A 24,426-nucleotide genomic window follows, 5' to 3' on the forward strand; every position below is an offset into this window, starting at 1 on the left:
TGCATAGGACTTCGTACAATGCTGTACAATGGAGTACATAAATTAGACGTCTACGAACAGTGGCATGTTGTCATGTTGGTAGGTGGGCATCTGAGCCAGGATCATGGTCGCTGTCACCACCGCCTGCTCGATACTGGTTAGGTAGTGGCGGAACTTCCTCATCGGGAAGATGATATGTTGGTGGCCTCGCGGAGCTGTAGCTTGGTGGTGGAAACGAGAACATCGAGCTTTGGCTATGCGCCGTCGATAGACCCGTCCTGGACCCCCGGTGCCGTACTATCTCTCTCCGAAAGTCCTCAGTGTCGGAGGGTCTTAACTCTTCTGTACGAACTGCCATTTCCGCATCGGTCTCCGCTTCCCGTCGGAAATCTGTAACGATGGGCGCTGGCCAGCCGACAGGACCAATTGTGGCGTCGCTATGTGGACGAACAGATGAGGGAGGTATTGGTGGTAGCGGACGCGGGGTGAGAGAGTTGGGCCGCGAGGAAGATGCGCGGGTCGTGTGGAATGAAAGATAATCAAGATCACTTTCGTGATGATCGTTGAGTGCTGCTCTGGATGCGTTCGGGCACTGGGTCTCACTGCTAGGCTGTGGGTGATGATCAGGAGCTGCACTAGCAAATTCCCAGTCCTCACGTTGCTCCGAATCGTCATCATGGGACGGAGAGTGGAATCCGAAGACAGCTTCAGTAGTACCAGCTTCAATTGGCCTATGTTTATCATCGCACGTACCCGGTACGGCCTGGACGTTTTGGGAGCCTCCCCCGAGTCCTACTCCGAGTTGCGCCTCGATCGTTGAAGCTCTGGCACCGGCAAGCGCCTCCATGTCCTCGGCTTTCATACCTTCGTTCCGTTTCCGCCGGCGACGCGATCTTACAAGAAGGCCAGCAATAATGCCAAACGCTAATATGCTGGCTACTCCTACGATTGCCGCGACAACGCCAGAGCTACGGTTTCATGTCAGCTGAGCGCAATAGGTTGCTACCAGTGATAGCGGTTTCCTACCTCAGTCGTAGCGAACGTGAGCTGTTAACTCCAGTCTGCTTTGAAGGGTGCACACTCGTGGATGACCAATCTGTCTCTGTCGCATAGCTTCCACTGGTCGCAGATGGTACTAGGATAGTGGGGATCAAGGGAGTCGTAGATTGAGGTGTGAGAGCTAGGGGAGGCACCGTAGAATAAGATATGAGAGTTGATGTATGTGTCGTGGATTGGTTGGTTTGAACACGCTGAGAAGGTTGCGGGCTAGAGGTTGACGTTGGAATAGGATTCGGGCTGGACCTCTCATAGCTTGATGTTTCCATGTTATTACCCGGATAGGCCGTAGGAGTCGCTGGTATCATCGGTCCTCCGGGGTCTAAGGTGCCAATCTCAGTCTGCCTAGGCTGAACGCCCCTTACAGTGGCTGTGGCAAGAATCTCGCCTGCGGGGATGCACGGAGCGCCTGAAGCACATATTGAAACGAGTCTCTCGACCATGTTGTCAGGAAACTATAATGAATGGGATGTGTAAAGAGCGACGAAGGCGCAATGAAGGCGTTGCGAGTCACTCCAGTAAGTCAAAGGGACCGAAGCCGAAGCTTTGCTTGGGGAACTAAGGGTATATTCGTGGCAGCCTGGGCTTAAAACGAGTGCTTAGCACTTTTGAAAGATTCTAGTGATTTCGAATTCGTGCTAGTACTCACCCGAAAAATAAGGAAAGGGGGGAAGCCTAACGTACCAATCAGATGGAAGAAAAAGCCCATATCTCCCAGAGGGTCTCTTCTCTTATATGCCGATTGTGTATGCGTCGTGTCTAAAGATGGCGTTTACTACGCCCTCTTTGAGAGATAGTTAATGCTGATAGAAGGCGACGGATCCAAAGATGTCATGATGAAGCCACTCCAGGTTACATCTAAAATAAAGTCAACAGCGATATACATCAAGCCTTTGGTATAGTTTATTTTTATGAAGGATGAAGCGTAAACTCGTACCCTAAGATATTCGCCCGTGCATGAGAGGATCTCTAGTAGCATTTGATGTTTCGAAGATGAGAGATGATGATGGTGATCATCATGCACCGCGAGTCGTGCTGCCAAACAGATTCTGGTGTCCAGGGCAGCCGCCGGGTCAATACTAGGTTTACCATGACTGGTGTGTGCACCGATTTGTCCTTGTCAGTTGGCTAGATCCGGGACACCAGAGAGGACACAATCAGGTTCAGGAAGAAAGAAAAACGGACAAAACTTCCAGTAGATCGTGGGAACGCTCTAGGGTATGCTTTTGGACATTTGAGATCGTGCTTTTCTCTTCTCTGGCGACATCAGTGAAGCAGCCGATCAAGCAGGGGCAAAGTATCTGGCGTTCGAGAGGATTTGTTTGTTTATGTTTTCTGGTTCCTGTGTTTACATCACCACGTTTTATATGGCATCGCATATCCCCTTTCTCATTCTGGCAACTAGAACTAGCACTGTCGTTTCTCGTCTGACTCCTTATCATAATGGCATTCATGTATTTATTATTATTATTATTGGATCAGATTTACGTCCAAGAGGGCGGTAGCCCTATGACGGACGCTACTGTAACGAGTCCGAGGACTGTAGTCTTATGTAGTCGTATGAGTTGTCGTGTCGATGAAAAAGTCTGGGCCCGTACATGCCACCCCTCGGGCCATGGGGCACCGCCGCATCCGTTCGCCTTCCTCGACTCCGTCTGTCCTCTCCTCCGCCTATCTTTCATCCCTCTCTGTCCTCGTCCCCATCTGCCACAGGCCCTGAGCGTAACACGTTAATAACTCGAGTATGTCTCCCTGCATACATCTCCTAGGATGTCCTTGAATCCCCCCGTCGCGTTGATATACCGCATCAGCGGTTGTGTGGCCTTCGTGTTCGTTAGTAGGTATGCTAGTGATTCGGCGTTGCGGCCGAGGGTTCTTATGAGGTCGTGTCGTGCTCGCCCCCATGCGGGGCAGTCGAACAGGTAGTGATGGATAGTCTCGTCTGCGACATCGTCGCAGTGGTTGCAGAATGGCTCCTCTGCCCGCTTGAATCGGTGTAGGTATGCGTTCAGCGGCAGGTGCCGTGTAATGAGAAATATTAGTGCGCTAGTCTGTCGCTTTGGTAGATCAGCCGTGAGCGTTATGAACGATCGAGCACCCGCCTTGAGATTCAGTTTGGCCAACCTATGCGCCCGTGGCGAGTTGGCCCATAGTCTCTCCCATCGTGTCTTCATACTCGCTGCATGAGCCTGCTTTCTTGCAGAGATGCTGTCCGGTAGCTTGCCCTTTAGTGCCACTGGTAGTTCTTCTCGACTACTCGCCTCTCCCCCCCCCCCCCCCCTCGCGGCTTCTTTCGCCTCCTCGTCCGCCCATTCATTCCCCTCCACCCCCTCGTGGCCCGCGATCCAGGCCAGCTCAATTTCCACCCTTCGCTCCCCTCGCCGGTTCCGTAGTTTCTTCGCCATATCGTGGATAGGACCGACCAAATAGTGGCCCGGCGTTTTTGTCGATGGGCGTTGCGTTGCCCGGATCGCCGCTTGGTTGTCCGCGTATATCGAGACGCGGCCCGATATGGTGCGCTCTGTGCTAAGGAGGTGGAGGGCGAGTATCACCCCCACCCATTCATGTATTTATCACCCCCGGCTCGGTTTATATGAGTGTTATGCATACACGCGATTACCCATATTACATTCCAGTGCTCAGTCAGCACTCATCATCGCTTGCTTGATCTCCTCTACGTTACTACGCCTAGGCTTAAATGCGACCTTGAACGGCATCGAATGCGCGATGAGCCCGCCGTCGAACGCGTTCGGGTCGACTGGGCTCGACGGATCATGCGAGACGCGGAACGCCCAGAACAGCAAAGCCGTGGTGATGAAGAGGGACCGGTTGGCGACGTATTGGCCGGGGCACACCCTTATAAAAGGTTTCTTGTCGTTAGATTGAGCGTGCTGAGCGAAACACAGCTTGTACGTACCGCCTGCCGAAGCCGTAGTAGAAATACCGAATCTCGCTCTGTGGCTTGAGCTTGCCCTGAGCATCGAGCCAGCGTTCAGGGTTGAATTTCTCTGGGTCCGGGAACATGTCTGGGTCCCTCGAGAGCGCCCTACAGTACAGATAATGCCACCGCTCACTCTGTTTCGAAGCAATGGCAGAAAAAAGAGACAACGCACCAGTGGTTTCCGAGAACTGTCGCTCCTTTCGGGATATGGTACCCGTTCCAGGCAAAGTCGGCTGTCGCCTTGTGGTTGAAGCCAAGAGGGACGATCGGCCGCCAGCGCAGGGCCTCCTGCACAAACGCGTCGAGCTGCGGCAGGTTTCCCATGTCGTCGCATGTGGGTACTGTCGTTGTATTTATGTAAGTTGGTGTTGTGTGCATGAGGTATGACACGACGTTTCGTACCTCGATCCCCGATGAGCTTGTCAATTTCGGCGAGCACTTTGTCTTGAGATTCGGGATGGAGTGCGGCGGCCATGATGATCCTCGTGATTCCTACTGCTGTCTAGTAAAGTTTATGTGATTGGAGCAAGTAGAATTAAAGTCGAGAATATAGGCGTACCGTCTCCGAGCCAGCACCGTACAGGGACCCGGCCAAGTACGCAAGTGTGTCTTCGTCCAGCCCGTGCGCCTCTGGGTTCTCGAACATATATTTCACAAACGACGGCCTTCCAGATTTCTCATCCTATGATATGGTTGTAGGATCGGTTTACAAATAAAAACGGAAGGATAACAGCATACCATTGACGTGAGCGTCTTTTTAACCTGCTCCTGGAATAATGCCAGCTCCTCCTCGCGATACTGCTTTATTTCCGGCGCGTATCCAGGTACATGCTGCAACCAGGTAAACCGCTCAGCCAGGTAGATGCCGGGCTTCAGAGTGCCCAGGAAACGGGAAGTTATTTTGTGGATACGGGCGACATCGGGGTGGTCGAACGAAGAAGGCGCTGACCTCCCGTAGGTGATCTTCAGAGTCACAGTAGCAGCGTAACTAAGAACTGGAATTAGCTACGGAAGACATACCCAATGTTTATGGGCTTACAGGTCTGCGAAGTGGCTGAAAAGGTCAGGGCGCTCGAGGATGTTGAGGACAAAAATCTTCCCAGCCTCGAATTGGATGGGCGAGTATGTCTTCGCTATCTTGGGCTGCAGAGGCTCGTGCACAGCTCTATTGGAAGTCAGATACTTGTCATCTCCCGCGAAATGCTGAATTACTCACTTGCGCATTTTCCTGAATATTTCGCCAGCAGGTTGCATGAGGAGACGCCGCCCCTGCGAAAGCATCGTTCCACCAACGACAGCTTCCGGCCGACTTAGGGTGACACCACCCTGCCTCTCGAGAATATCGACGGCAGCCTGCATGCGACCCACGATGATGGTGATGTTGTTTCCATGACGCACGGTAAATGCAGGTCCGTATTGTTTAGTCCATTCAGCCAACGCCAGATGGGTACTTGAAGGATTATTCAGACAATGCCGTTGAGAAAACAAAAGCACATACTCCTTGGCAGGGATGGGTTTCCTCCAGAACCACTCTGTGGGGGGCCCTGGCGGCAGAGCGGAATTCCGTGCGGACCTTTCGCGGGTCTTGTTGATTGCATACAATGCAACACTGGCGACGGCGGCGGCACTGACAAGCAACGAGGGAGACGGATCGGATAGAATGTCGTTCATCGTTCCAACAGAGTGAGAAGAGCGAGAATAGCAAGGATAAAATCGACGTCAAACCCGAGAAAGCGACCACTTGAAGCTTATTCTTTCACCACGACCATTTTAATACATGTCTCTCATAGCGGTCAGTCATGACGGATTCGTCAGTATTTACCCTTGATTCCTAATAGTAGTCCAACATGCTCCATATATCTGAGAGCGTATGACCTTCTCGAAGATTCACTTGTCAGAGAAGGATAGTCATGTAAAGGATCCAACAGTACAGCTGACCCGTGAGGCGAGAAGTCAGTGCCTTGAAGAGGTATGGTTGCCTCCCGATGGGGAGAGCCGCGGCGGCCCTTCATTCATTAGAAGCGCTTGCACTAAGACTATGGAAGTCATGGGCACTGGGAAATCCGGGTGAGAGTATAAGGCAAAAGTCAACAACCAATCAACAACCGTCCGACGCCGGACGATCGCCGAACTTCTTTGTGGCGCGCGGCATTGTTTCTTCTTTTTTCCGTTCTCAAAAAGGAACCGGCGGCAATGGCGTGGTCACGGATTCAGGTTCTTGCGCATTTAGGAAAACTCTTTGAATATGTAGCACTACTAGCAGTCAACGAAATTCACATACCTATACTGTGAGCCCTCCTCTCGCTAGCCGGGCGAAATTGATTTACAGGTTGTAATTTTGCACAATGGTCACAGAACAAGCACACATTTAGAGACTGATGAAACGGTCAGAAAAACTAGTGTTGCTCGCTGACTCGACATCCAGGGTAGCTGCGTCAAGTTCATGAGAATGGAACAAGACCAGAAAAAAACCTCCGTAACTACTTTGGCGTTTCAGTCCCACGCAATCAGACATTCGTGGTCAGCACAGCGTGCCATTCGGATGAGTTCGTCAAACGATGTTACACATTACTTCCCTTGATGTTATGTTTATGTCATCCGAGTCGGCTTTGCGAAGCTATGTCCATTTGTTACAATGATCAGTCGCAGCGTCGGTTCTTGTCTCGTGATACTACTTCGCATATTCCGCAAGACCTTACATGAAGTTACATCAAGCGCCACACTTTGACTTGCTTCGCTAGAGCAGCTCAATAAACCTCACCGACTTCGCCATGAGTAGGCGTTCTAAGCGTGTTAGGCCACATTTTACTCGACCTGAGCGTACTTGTGTTATTTTTGATACAAACAAATCGCCGAGATTTACGCTGTGTCACTAATCAAGTCACATGTGGCTTGAAACCCGAGTCGGAAGAGTATGACAAGTTGTGAGATAGCTTCCCACCTTGCCACAAGAATATGCTACAGGTTTCCTTTCCTCAAGCATCATGTTATCATAGAGCGCAGCTGGAAGGAAGGTAAAGATGAAAGTGGCATTTACAAAGTCACTATATAAGTTGCATCCTAGTTGCACCCGATACCCTCGACATTAAGGTCAGATGGCTTTACAATCCTGAACCCTCAGTGTGGACCACATCTAAGGGTACGTAAACTCTTCACGTCCTTGAACAGCAATAGAAAGGTTGGTGAGTGGTGATTTGACGCACTTCATTCTACGGTAGAGCTCGTGTACCGCCCAATCTTCGAGTGCAGATATTGGAAAGTGCGAAGGGTATGAATCCAGCTGACGTGAGGGTTTGTATCAGGAGTTAACCATCCAACGCCCTTTGAGCGCATCTTTGACAGAAAAGGGAATTGTGGTGATGACTCGGGTTGATGACACGGAAATGACAAGTACTTTGTGAAATTTACATTATAACAGTGTCTGGGGCCAAAGGTCAGCACCGCAGCAGCACCGCAGCAGTCAACGACATCCCTACTTCTAGTGCCGTATTTGGCGTCATTTGGTTGAGAGCGCGCCATCGCGTCGTGAATGCATGATCGACTCTTCACCCAGAATCCATACATACCGATTCAGATCTAGATACATCATGACAAGTATCTCGAGACCGAGTCCCATGTATAGTATAGGTATAAAAGTATTCCTTTTGCATAGATCCTCGTATACTAGTCTAAGTACTGCTGTTTTCAAAAGCGTACAGTAAAAATCAGACGTTTAAGAAAGCGTGGCATATCGTCATGTTGCCAGGTGGTTATCAGGATCATGAGTACCATCCCCACTGCCTGCTCCCAGTCGATACTGGTCAGGCAGTAGCGGAACCTCTTCGTCGGGAAACTGGTACGAAGGCAACCTCGCGGAGTTATAGCTTGGTGGTGGGAGCGATAATATCGAGCTCTGGCTGTGCGCTGTCGACAAACCTGTCCTGGACTCTCGACGGTGTGCTTCTACATGAAAGGCATGGGCATTAGTCCAACGGCGAGAGGGTCCTGGCTCTGCTGCAGCCCTATGGAGCTCCGTAAGGATAGGCGTCGGAGAAAGTCTTGGGCTTGTGGTTATGGTCAGGATGCTGCCAGGGCGGGACCGCGGTATGAGAGGCAGTGGGCGAATGGGGAAAGAGCTGGGACGTGAGGAGGATGCGCGGGTCGTATGGAAGGAAGCAGAGTCAAGCTCACTACGATGATGATATTCAAACAGAGATATATTGAGAAAGGAAACTGAGCGACGCTGATGTTGATTACAAGACCCTTGTTGATTCCGGAGCTGCTCTGCGTATCCTGCTCCTACTTGGACCTGCAGAGATGGCACCTCCTCAGCCCTACCGTCGTTGACGTTGGATGTCGTGAGCTGCACGTCTTGAGAATCTTCTGAAATTTCTTCCTCTCTATGTGCCACCGTAGTGAGTGCTTCAGTGTCCTTGACATTCGCGACGCTGTATAGCCTTTGTCTATATTTTCGCCCCAGCATGCAAACTAAGGCAGCGCACATAACCACGATCAGGATAAAACTTCCTCCCGTGATGGACATGATGTCATCCAGGCTACGTAGTAACATTGAGTTCGCCCGCGAATGAGCGTATCTGATAGCCTACCTTATATGGACACGACGTGTACTGTTCGCTTCAGTCAGCGCCGTTTGGTATAGTCCACTGGTGATGAGTAGATATGGGATGACCGAACTTATTCTGTAAATCGACGAAGTGGAGTGTGGAGGTGTATGGTTAATAGTTGAAGAAGTTGGACATATGGAAGGTGGCGTAGTAGTTGAATGAAAATACGCGCGAACCGACGTGGAAGAGGCCCTGGCACTCGAAGGTGTCATTGGCATGATTACAACATCGGGTGTGGTAGTGTTGATAGGTGGTGCTGCGGAACCAGGGACAGTCATAATAAGCAGTGACAGTGTAGCTCCCTCTATATCAGTCGTAGCCAATGCACAGACAGGGTTGAGACACGACGATATGTTCATAGGAAGGCTAATTCCTTCCGGCCACGTTTCGGTCGGTTTCAATGGCAGGAGTCAAAAGCGTGGTCGAGTTGAGGAGTGACTGGTGTCGGGTTTGGCCAGCGGAAAGGGTGGAATACAGTCCATAGTCAGCGGTGTATATGGGTATTGTTTATGTTACATACTTTCGGCTTGCCTCGAGCGTATGCTATTCGGGATGAGTGGGTAAACCACGAAGTGCTGAGAAGCCCACGAGATATGGAGAGGTGATGCTGATACTACGTATCCCGCGGAATCCTTATCTCAGTATAAGTGCATGGGAGATTAGAGGCTCTGATGGTCGCATGCTCGTCCCAGGATCACTGATGGGGCGTGCGAGATAGATGACCATGAAACGTCTGACACTGCATTCTAAGCAACCACGGTGCGGTTTTTTGAACATTGCTTGCGAGTCAAGTGTCATACGCACGTATGTACGAACAGTGTCTTGATGCCTGGAGTGACCTTATCATAATATTGATCTTCGCATGAGACTCAGCGTAAGCATGAGAGGAGATCTGGATACTAGGATGCTGCGATAATCAGTGATGAGCAATGAAAGTTGAAACGTTGACGCATCAGCGAGCAACTCGTGTGTCCAAAACGCAATCTCCGAGTCCGAGAAAGCAAGTGCTATGAAACGGAGCATTTCACCCATACTGTAGTTTTTCGACCACTCGCTCGTGGGAAAGTGACTTCCTAATCCGATATGTCCCACTTTTTGGCTCGCGGGTCAGAACCGACGCGGGACACGCGGCTCGTCAGGGGCTAATTGTCCCGAGTTGCGGGACACGTCGCGTCGGCATGCCTCACCCACCTCTCGGTCTCACCTGTTGATGACAAAACTGCTCAAGATCTCCTTGCACTCTGGGGGGAACTCAGTCATGAAGCTTTGAAGACCCATTCACACATCACAAGGACATTGACAATGACACCTGGCTTAAGCCTGAAGATGTTATGGCGCAGATCCTCCATGCCGATGGAGAGGATGCAGTCAGTTTGGCTCAGCCTGGTCCGGGTTTGGCAAATAACCCTGAACTTGACGCGGATTTGATAAAATTACCCAGGGAAGGAACATCGCAACTGGGGAAGCAACATAAGGTTGCTAATAAGAAGTATAACAAGACATGCCGCGCTCCGCTACGGCACAGTTGAACGCTGATGGGCGAGGACATAAACAATTAGAACACGTATGAACTTTCGTCTGCTACATAACTTGAAGACAAAGGATAATAACCCATCCTAACCCTAACCCAGTGACCGCTGCCAAATAGGAGCAAACATAAGCTGGGGAAAATGTTGAAGATACGGGTAATCCGCTCCTAGGCCATTAGATAACCCTTGTACGGTATAGAATTTTTTTTACGATTTATTCGATTTTTTGGGCTATTTTTACCATATGTCCCGCTTTTTGGCTCATAGGGCCTCGGAAGGGTGGGACGGTCCTACCCTTTTTGGCTCGCTCTCCCGGTCTGTGGGACATGGGACGAGCGAGTGGTCGAAAAACTACAGTATTATAATCAACACGTCTGGCTTGGCATTGCATATGTTTGGTCTTTTGATGCGATGCGATCTCATAATCTTATCTTATCTCGTTCCAACGCATGTCTGTGGTCGTTCTTTCCACTTTCTTTTGCCCTCGTCCCCGGCGCTCCACCTCCTTCTGCTCGTGTTCCTTCACCGTTTCCGAGATGTAAATTCTCCTTGCTGAGTCGGTGCATGTCAACCTCTCTGTCATCAAATCTCACTCACTGTGTCCCCGTCAGTTGACGCCGTTCTCCCCTTGCTTAACCAACCCCCCTTGCCCCGCTCAGTCCGCCCAAAGCTTTGAGAGCTCCAATAGCTCATCCTCGAATTTCAGCAAGCAGTATACCAGTGCACAGTCTACGTGCACCAATCACTATGATGTTGTTCTTCATATTCCGCGGCCTTGATCGTTCTCGGTGGCCAAGAGTCTTAAGATGGATGGTCCCAATATTTTTGCTAGCGGCTCTGCCACCATTTACCATACGTCAATAGCTACTCTCCGGACACAATAGTGAGCTAACTCTACTGGTAATTCTCCGTGATTCCCGAGACGCTCCCCGCTGCGGTCCTCAACAAGTTTCACGCTTCCGGAAAGTTGAAACCCAGCGGAAGGTACGCATTTGCCTGGTGCCATGATCCATTGTATTTCCTTTTGATACTTAACGCGTCGCTCGTGCCCTTTCCAAGTAGGTAATCCAGACCTCCGGGCTTTCCGCCCGTCACATTCCGCAGCCCTCAGCTCGACCTTAGCGCATCTTACACCCATATATATAAGTCCTGCTATACTGCATCTCGCCTGTATCTGCCATTACCCCATCTTCTAGTCACCTACCCACGTGTTCCCTTCGCAGTCGCCGAGTCTACTACCAGTAAGTCCTCAACTCTCGGCCACGATTTTCCTTTGACCTCTGGCGGTGGGCCCGACTTGTCCTCGCACGAGTGGCTCGTTGACGTCTCGCGGGCGGCGGAACCCAATTTCTCCGGCAGAGCCTGAGGTCGCATTTTCATGGCGAACACAAGGATATAAACGACGCACCGATGATGCGTGACTCTGGCGATATGTGGCCTAAGACAGTGTACAAGAGGTGTCACCATCTCCTCGTGTTTGACTCCTCACATCTTCCGCTCACCTCTGCTCATTTTCAAGTGTTCTTGCTTTGCAAGGTCGTCTTTAATGTACCAGCCTGCCGGAGCGTGAGCGAAGGCATGTATTATAGGTATAAAGGTATTCATTTTGCATAGATCTTCGTACACTGCTGTACTCGGGAGCATAAGGTATAAATCAGACGTCCAAGAAAGCATGGCATATCGTCATGTTGCCAGGTGGTCATCAGGATCATAACTGCCATCTCCACTGCCTGCTCCCAGGCGATACTGGCCGGGTAGTGGCGGAACCTCTTCGCCGGGAAGCTGGTACGCAGGCAGCCTCGCGGAGTTATAGCTTGGTGGTGGGAGTGAGAATATCGAGCTCTGGCTATGCGCCGTTGATAGACCTGTCCTGGACTCCCGGCGCCGCACTTCTCTTTGAAAGACATGCGCATCAGTCCAACGGCGGGAGGGGCCTGGGTCTACTGCAGCCATATGAAACTCGGTAAGGATAGGCGTTAATGAATGTCTTGGGTTTGTGGTTATGCTGCTGCCAGGGCGGGAACGCGGTATGGGTGGCAGCGGGCGAATGGGAAAAGAGCCGGGACGTGAGGAGGATGCACGATTCGTGTGGAAGGAAGCGGAGTCGAGATCACTATCATGATGATATGCAGACGATGATGTGTTTGGATAGGAAGTAGAGCGACGTTGATGTTGATTAGAAGGCCCTGCAAGTGGCTGGTTCTGGATCTGCTCTGGGTATCCCTCTCCAACTTCGACCTGCAGAGACTGGGAACTGGGGGCGAAAGCGATTTCTGATGGCACCTCCTCGACCCTACCGTCATTGATGCTAGGATTTGTACGAAGCACGGCGTGAGAAACTTCTGGTTGCTCTTCCTGCCTCGATGTCGCCGTCAATGCCACTACAGCGAGTGACTCTGTGTCCTTGACATCAGCTATGCCAGACAGCCTTCGCTTGTAATAGGATCTGAAAACCAAGGCGGCGCACATTCCCACAAGCACGATACTACCTCCTCCCACGATCGCCATGATATCAGCTAGGCTATGTATAAATATCAGTTTCGCGCTACGAATGAGCGTGTTAGACGTCTTACCTCATATGTATACGATCTGTACGATCTATTCCAGATGGCACTGGACGGTATGGTACGCTAGTGGCTTGATTGGTAATGGGTAAATATGTGCTGACAGTATCAGTGGGTGAAATCGATGGAATGGAGTGCAGAGATGTTTGGAGAGTAGCTGAGGCTAGATATATACTAGAAGACAGCGCAGTAGTTGAATGGGGATGTACGTTATTTAACGAGTTAGAGAGCGCCCCGGTGCTCAAAGTTTTCGCTGGCATGAGTGTAGCATTGGGAGTCATAGCGGTGACGAGTGGTAACACAGGTCCAGGTCCAGTCATGATGTATGAGGATGAAGTTCCCTCTGCGTTAATCGTAGCGTGTGCAGACTCTGTGATGATACAGGAAACGTTCGAAGGGCAGCGGGTTCCCTCGAGCAACATTTTGAGCACTCTGGGTGTTAAAGGAGTGGAAGATAAAAGGAATGATTACTGACGGGGTCGGCTAGAGAGAGATGGAACGCGGTCTATAGTCAGTGAGATTGTAGATAGCTAAGGTTTACGTTGTGACCTTCCGACTTACCTTGTGCGTACACTACCCGGAGTTGGGTAAGCCACAATGCGAGAAGCCCAAGAGATATAAGGAGGAAAGAGATGCTGATACCCATTCCACAGAGACCTCTTCTTGATATAAGTGTATGGGACGTTTGCGACTCTGATGGTCGGGTACTCGTCCTGGGATCACTGATGAGGCGAGTACAGCTGCGTGAGATGCATGATTGGATAGCTGTGTTCATCATTAAATGTCTTGAACAGCGAAAAGACAATGTTTCTGAACACTCGCGAATGAAGTGTGAGACGTACATATGGATAGCATTCAGGTGCCTGAAACAACCTTAGTACTAGCCTCGGTGTGAGGTTTAACGGCAGAAGCATGAGAAGAGTTTTGAATGCTGTGGTTCAACGACGATCAATGATGCATCAGCGAGTGACTTGGGATGACCAAGAATAAGCAAGTAGCTGTATTCGCTCCAGAAAGTGGTTCTTCTCTCAAAGGCGGTGAAGCCTCTGGATCGCAACCTGATTCAAAAGTTGTAGATGGTGAGTGTCCCCTTTCAAGATGCATCATCCTCCGGGGACTTCCGAGCGGAATTCGCGGCGGTGGCGCGGTCACAAACTTGGGTGTAGGTCATTTGATAAAGCTGTTTGGTTATGATTCAGAACGCGAGAAAATCCTCACACCGCGATCCCCGTCATCACTGGTGTTTTGTGCGTTATAACTCGCCTTCATACTATGTCCATAACTATCACAACTTTACAGTACCAATATCTCGGTGCTCAGTCAGCGGCCATCATTGCTTGCTTAATCTCCTCCACGCTGCGTCTAGGCTCAAAGGCGACCTTGAAAGGTAGTGAATGAGAGATGATTCCGCCGTTATCGGCATTGGGATCGATAGTATGCGACGGGTCCTCGGAGACGCGGAAGGCCCAGAATAACAAGGCCGTCGTGATGAAAAGGGACCGATTCGCAAGATACTGGCCAGGGCATACACTATGAGCAATGTAATGGCCTTGATCAGCTAGAGCCTGCTAAAGAAGAATAGCAACGCGTACCGCCTTCCGAAACCATAGATGAAATTTCTGATTTCGCTTTGTGGCTTGAGCTCACCGTCAGCATTGATCCAGCGCTGAGGCTCAAACGTTTCTGGGTCCGGGAACATATCTGGGTCTCTCGACAGCGCCCTGTACCATTCATTAGCTCGTCACTCAGTGTTACCTAGCCAATACATAAGATAAGCTTACCAATGATTCCCGAGAATTGTCGTGCCCTCGGGGATGTGATATCCATTCCATACAAAGTCAGCCGTTGACTTATGGTTGAAGCCAAGAGGAACGATCGGCCTCCAGCGTAATGTCTCCTGCACGAATGCATCAAGCTGAGGCAGCGTGCCCATGTCATCACACGTGGGGACTGTCATTATATGTTAATAACAGCGTGCAAGCAGGTGTGTGGTATGAAGAGAAGATCCATACCTCGATCACCAATGAGTTTGTCAATTTCCGAAATCATCTTCTCTTGCGCTTCGGGATAGAGTGCGGCAGACATGATGATGCGTGTCATGCCGACAGCAGTCTAGGGGTCACGTTCAGTGAAAAGAAAACTAGCCCGAAACAATGAACGTACCGTCTCTGAGCCTGCGCCATACAAAGACCCGCCTATATAAGCAAGTGTGTCGCTATCAAGTCCGTGCGCCTCCGGATTCTCGAGTAGGTACCTCACGAATGAGGGACCGTCCGACCCTTCTTCCTATTATAGGGTTCAAGATCAAGGTAACAAACGAAATTTGTGGGCAAAAAACTTACTATCGACATGCGCGTCTTATTCACGTGTTCATGGAACAGCTCTAGCTCGTCCTTGCGGTATTGCTTTATCTCGGGGGCATACCACGGAACGTGTCGCAGCCAAGGGAAGCGCTCCGCCAGGTACGCACCGGGTCTGAGGGTACCCAAGAAGCGACGGGCCATCTCATGGATGCGAACGATGTCAGGGTCGTCAAAGGAGGTAGGTGCTGATTGACCGTAGGTAATCTTCAATACTACGGTAGCAGCGTAGCTTGTGACAGTACTAGTGATGAGATACGAGAAACGAAGAACGACATGAAATGCTTACAGGTCTGTGAAGTGCTTGAAAAGGTCAGGGCGCTCGAGAACGTTAAGTACGTAGGTCTTCGCAGCATCAAGCTGAATCGGTGCATAAGTCTTCGCCTGTTTGGGCTGCAGGGGCTCGTGGACAGCTCTGTCGACAATCAGACACGTGCATTGATACAAGTGATATCAATCAACTCACTTGCGCAGTCTCCTGAACATGTCGCCTGCTGGTTGAATGAGGATACGTTGCCCGCGCGAGAGCATTGTCCCACCGACGACAGACTCGGGCCTGCTGAGTGTGACGCCGCCATGCCTCTCGAGAATGTCGATAGCTGCTTCTACACGGCCCACGATGAGGGTGACGTTACTTCCCTGGCGCACGGTGAATGCAGGCCCGTATTGATTTGTCCATTCTGCTAAAGCCAAGTGGGTGCTTGGGGAGTTGTTCAGAGAGAGCCATCAAATGAATACAACGACGTACTCTTTGAAGGGGATAGGGTTCTTCCAGAACCATTCCGCGGGCGGTCCTGGTGGCAAAGCGGAATTGCGCGCAGTTCTTTCACGCGTCTTGTTGGCGGCGTACAAGGCTCCAGTGGCAACAGCGGCAGCACCAAGCAGGAACGAGGGGGGGATATCAGCCAGAACGTCGGTCATCGTTCAACCAGAGGAAAGAAAGCGTGCGTTGTAGTGAGGGTTTGTTGATCCCGAACGCAAGAAGATGATCGTCTGAACCTAGGCTACTTTCAGCATTGGTGTTTTAAATAGTTGTTTCCCAGCAGGGGTGCGGGATCAACGTGTGTTCCTGTCAAGGCTAGTGCGTCAATGATCCCCTAATGATTCCTAATAAGACGCCGATCTACACCGATGCTTTCCACGAATCCGGGGGGCAGCTGACATTGAAACGTCATCGGTCAGACGTCAGTAGTCATATAAAGAAGCCTGGACGGAACCTGATGTGTCCGTTAGGGAAGAATTCAGTACGCTGCCATCATATGGGATTTGTAGAGGCCACGATTTCAATGAAGGCCCGTTGAAGTGAAGATTAATGACAAGAGCGACAAGAGTCAACGTCCGTCCGATGTCGGACAAGCGCGCAGGGCCTGTCCGCGTGGCGCGCGGCCATTGTGTTTCTCAATCGTCACGAAAGTGGTCGCGGCGATGATGCGGTGGCATGATGGAGTATCTCCGCCCTCGATAAACCCGTCTGGTCGAGGTTCAGCATTCAGCAAACTCCCCACATTTCGTTCTCCTCTTTTGCCGAGAGGACGGGCGTGCTACTGTCTAAATGCAGGTGTTGGCACATACACATAGTTCAGTATATAGAAAATGAAGATGACATCCACGAGAAGGCTTCGAGACACTAACCAAAGCATTACGAGGGCATCTGCATGAGCATATGTCGTAATAAGGCCGGAAGGAGGTCAGAAGGAAGTACTCCGTCGTAGCTAGGCTCTAGTTGCATGCAACGCTCCCGTGCCATTAATGCAACAGGGGTCAATTGACACTCCAGCGATGAGACCCAGCTCTCGCCTCCTAATGCGGTTCATGGTGAGGATAGTCTGCACGACAATATTCCATCTTGCCCTCACGGCGCGGACTTCATCTGCTGGTTCAATCTCATCGAGTATATCCTTAGCGAAGGCGAAGTAAGAGAAACTGCCCGGGTCGTTCATTTCCGGGAAAAGGTCCGAGAAGAAAGCGGCGACCTCTGCGACGTCGTCCTCGTACACCCACGAGTCCTCGACGTGGATATCGAATGGTCTTGTGACTCTGAATTGCCCGTACCGATCATCTTCGATTATGCGGGATCTCCTCAGCAGCACGGTATCGACAGCAATGGATAGCTTCTGCAGGACAGGGAGGCGCTGAAGCATCGCTCTCAGGCCATACAGTGACACGTCTGACTGTGGCTTCCACCCGCGCCTGTCGTTGATTTCTAATGTGATGATGTTCGGCCAAGCATCGGCCATCTCTAGAAGAGCTTCGTCGTCGAGTTCAACAGCCCGGCCGCTGTCGATGCGGACAGTAGAAAGGCTGCAGAATTGGAATGCGAGCTTGAAGGAGGATAGTTTGAGTGGTATTTCGGTTTCAGAGTCTGTTTCCTGTATGTGGAGATCGCTCAAACGGGACTTGTCGAGCTGTTCCAAGAGAGCCGTCAGTAACTCCTGCATGGATATGGTGGTCGCTTTATCGCCCCTGGCAATGAGACTGGTAGGGGACGACCGACACTGGCCGATAAATGCTGCAACCACAGAAAGGGACTGATGATACGGACTGGCGATATCGAGGACCTTGACGAATGGGAATGTAGGCGAGGAAAGTACGGGAAAGGATATGCCATGTGGCCTGAAGGACAGTTTACGCAGGGACGGTAGAGATGCGAGGTGCTGTATTGCAGTTGAGTTTAGTGCCCAGCATATCACTTCCTCGAGTTCGTGCCAAGAGCAGACGAGGCGAGACACTACATCAACTTCTTCCATAGAGGGTTCAGAATGATTGGAGTGCTTCCATTCGAATGTTTTGATGCAGGGGCACGCAGTGCTTAGCATGGCGAGGATGTCCACGTTATGTTTTTCGGACGAAGGAGGACGGATGACCAAACTCGTGATGGACGGACCAAGTATCACCTTCACAAAGTCAAATCCCTTTGTCCAAAAGTTGCACCACTTCAAGCTCCGCAACCTTGGGAAAAGGGGTTCTGGGGCGAGTGGGCGGGTCAGAGCACGCAAGAGCTCCTCACTGAAACCAAACTCTTTCCGAAAGTCGCGATCGCTCACATTGTCGGATGGGACGGTGCCTAGCTCCAAGATACGAGAGCTATATCTGCGAAAGATCGCCCAATCAGAGGGGGTAAACGGTCGCAGCAAGGAGCATTCAATCTTAGTACCAACAAGTGACTTAGTTTCAGTCCACCAGAGCACTAAAGCAGACTTACAATTTGGTCAAAAACACGGTGACGTTGCTGCAAGATGAGCCCTTCTGGGAGACAGTTCAGCAGTGGTCTAATATCCTTCATCACTGCCCACAAAGCATCTAAAGCTGGTTCGTAAAATGCATGACACGTTCGGGCCATTGTAGCGAGGTCCGTTTTGTGCGCCTGGCAAAAGGCAACGTTCCGAACGACCTCTGCGATGAGTAAAGCGCGGTGCATGCCTCGCTTTGATTAGAGATTGGCGAGTAAGAGTTAACCAAGGGTTGGGGCTAGGAAGGCGTTGAGGTAGATAAAAGCAAGAGATATGGTCAATGGGAAGAGGTGTGTTGAAATTTCTGCAGACGCGCAGCGTGGCCGAGGACCCTCGCCCAATGCGTCACTTACCCCTATTATGATGCATCAACACTGATATTGAGTTTCAGACGGCGATAATTTCAGATGGAGGTAGCAAGAGCAAGTAGAGCTTGATTATCTCAACTTGAGATGCCATATCATTGACATTCGAATAAACACAAAAGGACAGAGAAACTGCGGCTACTCCGCCGAGACAAGCCCGTTGATTGACTGCCTCTTTTCCAGCTTTCTGACCAGGTTCATCGTCAACATGATACCTATCACGTCGTCCCACCGATCTGAGTGGAGATCATAAGTCTCCTGCACTCCCTCCGGCGCCTCAAAAGGAAGCGACCAGCAATCAAGATTGGCCCTATTCTCGATCTCTGGGAATAGGTCCGAAAGGAAAGCCGCTACATCGGCGAAATTGGTGCCCATCCTCGAGTCCAGGAACTGTGCCGAAAACTCTCTCTCGACATGAAACATCCCATACTGTTTGTCATTGACGGTATCGAGCTCGGGCGTTTCGCAATCAACGGCGAGAGACATCATCCCAAGCTTCGGCAATTTCTGAAGCATCGCTCTCACGTCAGTTTTACACAGCGTCAAAAGAGCGCAGCGACACGTGTAAAACGGCTGCAAAAAGGAGACTAAGGAATTAGCCCCTATCTGGCGCACTTCGCTTCGCCTTGGTAGTGACATCGCTAGCGGCTTGCCACGACATAAGTCACATATGTCGTTCCGGTTTGTTCAACGTGATGGTTGGGTGCAGGTATATAATCAGCGACCGCAAATCATCTAAAGATAATGAGGAAGTTGGGAGCATTTTACAGCATTGATTAGTTACTACTTACAAGCTTCAGTGGAGAACACAACAGAGAGGAGACCCTTCCGTCCCATTAAACTTATACTCTACTGAATGAACTTCAACGCCGTCTCCAGCACATGATCCCTCAGCTTCCCGTAGAACGGGAAGAGCCAAAACCCATGCACACCACCGTCCACCTTGAGCAACCGCACCTTCCCACTCTCCTCTCCCGCCGCCTTGTGAATATACCGCGATGGGTCGATGAGCTGGTCCGCCGTGCCCGTAATAATCAACGTCCTCGGCCAGCTCACGATGTCCTTGATGGGGGTGTCCATCGCCGAGACCAGCGGACTCTTGCGGTCGCGCGGCGGTGCACCTTCGAAGCGCGCCGGGAGGGACGGGAACGTGCCGGGCGCGAGGAGCCATAGGTCCGAGCTGAACCTGTGAAAAGATATGTCGAAGGGGTCTGCGTCAGTCTGGGCCTCGGCGTACGGCGAGAGGGCGTAATCGTGGTCTGCGGCGGGACAGAAAGCGACGATGCTGTGCGGGAGGGGTTTGGAGAGCAGGTGGAGCAGATAGGTGAGGATGAAGTACTTGTTAGCATGACATCCTCGTTCTTGGTTACACTTTACGTTACGAGTTTCTACAGTAGTACTGTCCGTCTTAGGGTGTATCGCCCTCCTGGACATTAAAATGACGAATCAAATCAAATCAGGTGAGGATGAACACTGCGCAACGGAAGATGGCAGCCAGTCAGTCGCCACGAAAAACACTCAATAGGACCGCGGCAGGGCGCACCAGAATTGCCACCGGCACTCTCGCCCACGAGGCGAATGTTCTTGGGCTGGTATCCCTGCTCGAGGACGTAATGGTACGCGTGCCATATGTCCTGTAGATTCGCAGGGTATGTGTTCTCTGGGACAGTCGCGAGGCGGTAGGAAGGCGCAAAGATCACGCCGTCGAAACCCGCCGCGACCTTGCTGATCGTCGGGACCCATTGCGGGCCCGGCTGGCCGTAGTCGGCAGGATGGCCAATGATGTTACCACCTGCCAGCGCAAACCAGAGTCGATTAAGCAGATGAGGATCCGGGCGAGAAGTAGACTCTAGGCGGACGTACCTGCATGCAACCAAAGAATCACATTTGTCTCCTCTAGTGGCGTCGCTGCCCTGCCCTCACGCTCATACGTGAAACACGGCACGGCGTCCGGGCTGATCCTCGCATCTTGAAGCTGGCTCGGGAGCACGACACTCTCGGATAGCTGCACGACGGTTTGGCCCGAGCCGTCGTCGGCGAACTGCATGCCGTGCGGGACAACGATGACACTCCCGATAACAACGCCAACGGGAATTGCCTCCGGCTTTGGCAGCGTCGCGCGCTGCGCTGGCGTGGCGGCAGTTCCGAGCGGAGGAGGTGGGGCGCTCTTAAAAGCGTCACGGATGGCGTTATTGCCTGCCTCAATCCCAGAGGTCCAAGAGGGGCGGGTAAACATCGAGGTGCTCATGATCAAGTGGCGAAGAGACTGAGGGCGATGGGGGAGACTTGGAGAGTATATAGACGTTACATGCTACAGTTGTCCTATATATGCGCATGATCAAGAGTCTGTGTTTGTTCATCCACATATTTACGGACCGGGTGCTTCTTGAAAATGTGATACGCTCTTGAACCGAAGTAGGGACACAACTCGAGTCACTCAACCTAATTCCTGCATCGAGGCTGATCACGGGCGCTGAGCGTTGCCAGGATTGTGTGGGCCTCGTTGTCTTCGAGCCGAGTCATTATGATGGATTATCGCGATGTCGCACGTGCAAGCGCGAGAAGCACACCAAGAAGTACGGCACTGGCACGGAGACAGAAAAGTCTATTGCGTTTGTCAGCAGCAAGACTCTAGGAGGATCTCCGAAACGTCAGGATCAACAAGTAGCGTCTCAATGAGTACCTGGCCCAGTCGGAGAACAGAAGACAGCGCTATGGGTGATGCGGTCGCGGGGGTGCACAACCGTGGCTCCTCGAGTGCGAGTCAGAAGTAAATGGGCGCCTCAGCCCTGAGAAAAACGTAGATATTACTTTGTACCAGAAGCTGCGGCGGAGTCGAGTGCCAAAAGGTCTTCGTGCATGACTCACTAGACACCATAGCCTCAGAGTGGGAGACGGAATGGCCTGTACAGGCTTTTGAAGGATGCTGCGGTCTGAAGCTGAAGGATGTTGTGGACAGGATTGAGCCTGAAATGAATCTGCTTCCGCGGCTTGCATGCGTTTTATATGTGGCTGTGCCCATGTGTCCCTAACTACTTTTGTGGCGGTTCCCTCTGATTAGCAAATGGCTTATACCTTGAGCTCCGGTTCAAGTTTACCTCGCTGATTTTGTTACCATCTAACCACAAATTTGAATAAGTAACTAACGAAACTAGTTACTTTTCGGAGCGCTCCACATTCCAATCCGCCCACCTCACCTTCCTCATCATACTCCAGAACTTGATCATTGTCCCCGGGAAAATCGCCGCATTCCTCCCGGCCCCCTTCCCATCCCTATCCACCCTCCGGTAATACGACAGGCACTCCGTCCACACCGTGTTCTCCAGCCGCTTCTCCACCCACGCGTTGTGTGCGTCCGTCGCGGACGCCTTCGGCGCAACACTCTGTGCGCCGCCCGAACCCGGCGAGAGCACGGTGTGCGAGAGAATGCGCGCGATGTAGTGCGCCTGCGTCTCGGCAGCGAAGAGGACGGACGAGTGGCCCGTCGCGACGTTGGGCCCGACGAGCGTGAAGAAATTGGGGAAGTCCGGGTAGGCGGTGCCGAGGTAGGCGTGTGGGCCACCCTTGTCGTCGAAGTACTCCATCAGAGATTTACCGTTGATGCCGAAGATGGGCATGTTGCGGTTGAGCTGGGCGCGAGAAAGTGTTAAAGTGGTGTAACGAGGAAAAGGAAGGGGCGAGGTGAAGACTTACAATTTCGAATCCCGTGCCGAAGATGATAATGTCGAGGGGGACAAAGGTGCCTGATTTTAAGCGTACACCGTCTTCTAGAACCTCCTCGATCCCAGTCCATTCTAATGAAACATTCGGTCGATACAAGGCTTCGAGGTACCCTGGGTCAACTATGATGCGCTTGCATCCTGGTGCTGAAATAAGAAACGTCAGGGGCAGAAACGAAGCGAGGACATGCGCCACGAACGGTATGAAGGTATTAACTTGTCGTGGTATTCCTTTGGAGCAGTTCTTTTCAGATATTTCGTGAGGACACTCAGTATGACTTTCCGCATGAAAAGACTGTCTTTGACGAATCCGTAGTAGACGATTTCACGCTATTTCGATTCGTTAAGAAGGCCACACTAGTACTGGTGTTACTTGTGAGCTGACGTACCGAAACCATCATCAGAGTGCGATAAACGCGCATAACACCTGGTACATTGCGGAAAGCCCATTTCACCCATCGCGGGTACTTGAATTGTTCCTATGATCAAGTTTAGTTTAATGATAGCTAGTACTACACGAGAGAGTCATAATACTCACACGAGGCGCGAACCAACTCGGCGTCCGACAAAAGTTGACCACTTCGACAGAGGGATCTTCCGAAATTTGGGGTATAAGTTGACACCTACCATCACGATCTGCGTAAGTCGACAAGAAGAGACAGGTGGATAACACGACTGACGCTGAGCATCCATTCCCAATCACACCGACGCGCTTCCCTCCAAGGTCGACGTCATTTCGCCAGGAGAGCGAGTGCCACGAAGGCCCCTTGAAGTTCTCGACGCCCTTCAAGTCCGCGGGGATGAGCGCAGAGGGAAACGGGCCGGCGGCCCCAATCACGACTTCCACCCAGGTCTCCTTGTGCTCGTCCGTTTTGGTATCGCGGTATCGCATGCGGTACGCGTGACGGTCGGCGCTCCACTCGACGGAGAGGACTTCGGTGTTGAACCAGGTGTAGTCAGTGAGATGGTGCTTGGCCCAAATGTTCTTCCAATAGGACAGGATTTCGGGCTGTGTCACATAATACGAGCCCCAATCAGGGTTCAGCTCTGTCGAAAGCGAGTAGAAGTGGCCAGGAACGTCAGAACCGCAGCCCTAAAACATGGTATCATTCAGCAATCGAAGTAATAGTGACAATTGAGAGATGCTGACAGGGTATACATTATCCTGAAAAGGATTAGTGTCAGAGAACATACAGGGAAGGCCATGGAAATGAACGTACCCTCCAGGTTCCTCCAATGGCATCGCACTTTTCGATGATCTGCACAAAGACGCGTTCAAGTCAGGCCGAGTATGATCACAAGGCGGTATAGCACGTACCACGAAGTTATCGTACTTCATTTTGTCCTTGAGAACTAACGCCATGTTGATCCCAGACACACTTCGTACACTGATGAAGATAAGATGTACACGAGTTTGCCGGACGACACTTACCCAGCGCCAACTACAGCAACTCTCGGTCTGCCCTCGTTCAAAGTTCGTGCTGTCATCGTCAATGGCCAGGGCTGAAAGGCGAGGTGCTCCCAATCGTGCTCTCCCTGAGTAAGTGTCGCGTGGGGGGCAGAACAACCAATCGTGGGCTCTACCCAGCACTATATACGTCGAAGGGGGAGCATTCACAGCGCATGATCCCTCAGGAGGTGCCTGCGCTGTCAGCGTAAAAATGGTAACATGAAAAGCCGTATGGGAGAGTCGTGATGTCAGCGGGGAACATATGTTTTCTTTTCGGCCCAGATACGGGAACCGGAAATGCCGGCGCAGTTCCCGGCGGCAGATGTGAAAACTAAAAATAGGCTTTCCCGAACGGAGTCTTCCAAGCCGATTAGCGCCCGAGTTCGCCGAGGGCAGCCGACCGACGCCGAGCGAGGAGAGACAACTTGAAGGTCTTCGTCATGCATGTCTCGAGATTTGACTGCGATTGTGCGCTGAATTTATCTACAATATAGACAAAGTGAGAGTCTGAGTCAACGAAAGACAAAAGCAAGACGTGAAGATCGCTATAGTGAAGATGGCGAAGAGAGCAGTGTCGCGTCGACAACTTGGTCGACATTGATGTCATTTTTTCCCACACAATGTTCTAC

At 51.4% G+C, this 24,426-nt stretch overlaps 9 protein-coding genes across 9 annotated transcripts; 1 reads left to right on the top strand and 8 right to left on the bottom strand.

Annotated features, from left to right (window-relative positions):
• Positions 1–70: 70 nt before the first annotated feature.
• Positions 71–1,969, bottom strand: CONPUDRAFT_142039 (uncharacterized protein; the record flags this gene model as incomplete). Its single annotated transcript, XM_007766779.1, has 3 exons — positions 1,685–1,969; positions 1,006–1,620; positions 71–947 (listed from the first exon to the last, which is right to left on the bottom strand). The coding sequence occupies exons 2-3, from the start codon at positions 1,476–1,478 to the stop codon at positions 71–73; spliced, it is 1,350 nt and encodes a 449-aa protein (XP_007764969.1). The 5' UTR covers positions 1,479–1,620; positions 1,685–1,969.
• A 796-nt stretch (positions 1,970–2,765) lies between these two features.
• CONPUDRAFT_70292 (uncharacterized protein) lies at positions 2,766–3,440 on the bottom strand (the record flags this gene model as incomplete). Its single annotated transcript, XM_007766003.1, has 1 exon — positions 2,766–3,440. The coding sequence occupies one exon, from the start codon at positions 3,438–3,440 to the stop codon at positions 2,766–2,768; it is 675 nt and encodes a 224-aa protein (XP_007764193.1).
• A 234-nt stretch (positions 3,441–3,674) lies between these two features.
• Positions 3,675–5,647, bottom strand: CONPUDRAFT_150313 (cytochrome P450; the record flags this gene model as incomplete). The annotated part of the gene is made up of 9 exons (XM_007766780.1): positions 3,675–3,891; positions 3,953–4,081; positions 4,149–4,317; positions 4,379–4,478; positions 4,536–4,658; positions 4,715–4,964; positions 5,016–5,141; positions 5,193–5,426; positions 5,475–5,647. 9 exons carry the CDS (start codon positions 5,645–5,647, stop codon positions 3,675–3,677), a joined length of 1,521 nt encoding a protein of 506 aa, XP_007764970.1.
• A 5,711-nt stretch (positions 5,648–11,358) lies between these two features.
• Positions 11,359–12,617, bottom strand: CONPUDRAFT_142041 (uncharacterized protein; the record flags this gene model as incomplete). The annotated part of the gene is made up of 4 exons (XM_007766781.1): positions 11,359–11,471; positions 11,518–11,547; positions 11,612–11,665; positions 11,825–12,617. The coding sequence occupies 4 exons, from the start codon at positions 12,615–12,617 to the stop codon at positions 11,359–11,361; spliced, it is 990 nt and encodes a 329-aa protein (XP_007764971.1).
• A 314-nt stretch (positions 12,618–12,931) lies between these two features.
• CONPUDRAFT_87931 (uncharacterized protein) lies at positions 12,932–13,147 on the top strand (the record flags this gene model as incomplete). Its single annotated transcript, XM_007766782.1, has 1 exon — positions 12,932–13,147. The coding sequence occupies one exon, from the start codon at positions 12,932–12,934 to the stop codon at positions 13,145–13,147; it is 216 nt and encodes a 71-aa protein (XP_007764972.1).
• Positions 13,148–13,989: 842 nt separating this feature from the next.
• On the bottom strand, positions 13,990–15,738 carry CONPUDRAFT_48238 (cytochrome P450; the record flags this gene model as incomplete). The annotated part of the gene is made up of 8 exons (XM_007765875.1): positions 13,990–14,203; positions 14,266–14,394; positions 14,455–14,623; positions 14,686–14,785; positions 14,837–14,959; positions 15,016–15,265; positions 15,323–15,448; positions 15,500–15,738. Coding segments are annotated over 8 exons (1,350 nt in total), but the record flags the coding sequence as incomplete, so codon positions are not given.
• Positions 15,739–16,745: 1,007 nt separating this feature from the next.
• Positions 16,746–18,343, bottom strand: CONPUDRAFT_135225 (uncharacterized protein; the record flags this gene model as incomplete). The annotated part of the gene is made up of 2 exons (XM_007766783.1): positions 18,236–18,343; positions 16,746–18,179 (listed from the first exon to the last, which is right to left on the bottom strand). The coding sequence occupies exons 1-2, from the start codon at positions 18,314–18,316 to the stop codon at positions 16,746–16,748; spliced, it is 1,515 nt and encodes a 504-aa protein (XP_007764973.1). The 5' UTR covers positions 18,317–18,343.
• Positions 18,344–20,036: 1,693 nt separating this feature from the next.
• CONPUDRAFT_80071 (uncharacterized protein) lies at positions 20,037–20,774 on the bottom strand. The gene is made up of 3 exons (XM_007766128.1): positions 20,492–20,774; positions 20,172–20,420; positions 20,037–20,101 (listed from the first exon to the last, which is right to left on the bottom strand). The coding sequence occupies exons 1-3, from the start codon at positions 20,673–20,675 to the stop codon at positions 20,085–20,087; spliced, it is 450 nt and encodes a 149-aa protein (XP_007764318.1). The 5' UTR covers positions 20,676–20,774; the 3' UTR covers positions 20,037–20,084.
• A 1,009-nt stretch (positions 20,775–21,783) lies between these two features.
• Positions 21,784–23,884, bottom strand: CONPUDRAFT_118397 (FAD/NAD(P)-binding domain-containing protein; the record flags this gene model as incomplete). The annotated part of the gene is made up of 10 exons (XM_007766784.1): positions 23,780–23,884; positions 23,666–23,726; positions 23,568–23,606; positions 23,498–23,512; positions 23,028–23,440; positions 22,886–22,970; positions 22,737–22,826; positions 22,548–22,677; positions 22,322–22,494; positions 21,784–22,257 (listed from the first exon to the last, which is right to left on the bottom strand). Exons 1-10 carry the CDS (start codon positions 23,833–23,835, stop codon positions 21,784–21,786), a joined length of 1,536 nt encoding a protein of 511 aa, XP_007764974.1. The 5' UTR covers positions 23,836–23,884.
• Positions 23,885–24,426: the final 542 nt, after the last annotated feature.

The sequence above is a fragment of the Coniophora puteana genome (genome assembly GCF_000271625.1).
Source record: "Coniophora puteana RWD-64-598 SS2 unplaced genomic scaffold CONPUscaffold_2, whole genome shotgun sequence".
NCBI classification, from domain to species: domain Eukaryota; kingdom Fungi; phylum Basidiomycota; class Agaricomycetes; order Boletales; family Coniophoraceae; genus Coniophora; species Coniophora puteana.

Excerpts from the sequence above, each read along its gene's own strand:
- CONPUDRAFT_80071 (XM_007766128.1), bottom strand. The coding sequence starts at position 20,675 with ATGCAGTTCGCCGACGACGGCTCGGGCCAAACCGTCGTGCAGCTATCC. Across the intron at positions 20,421-20,491 it reads GATTCTTTGGTTGCATGCAG|GTGGTAACATCATTGGCCAT; the intron begins GTACGTCCGCCT and ends TTGCGCTGGCAG.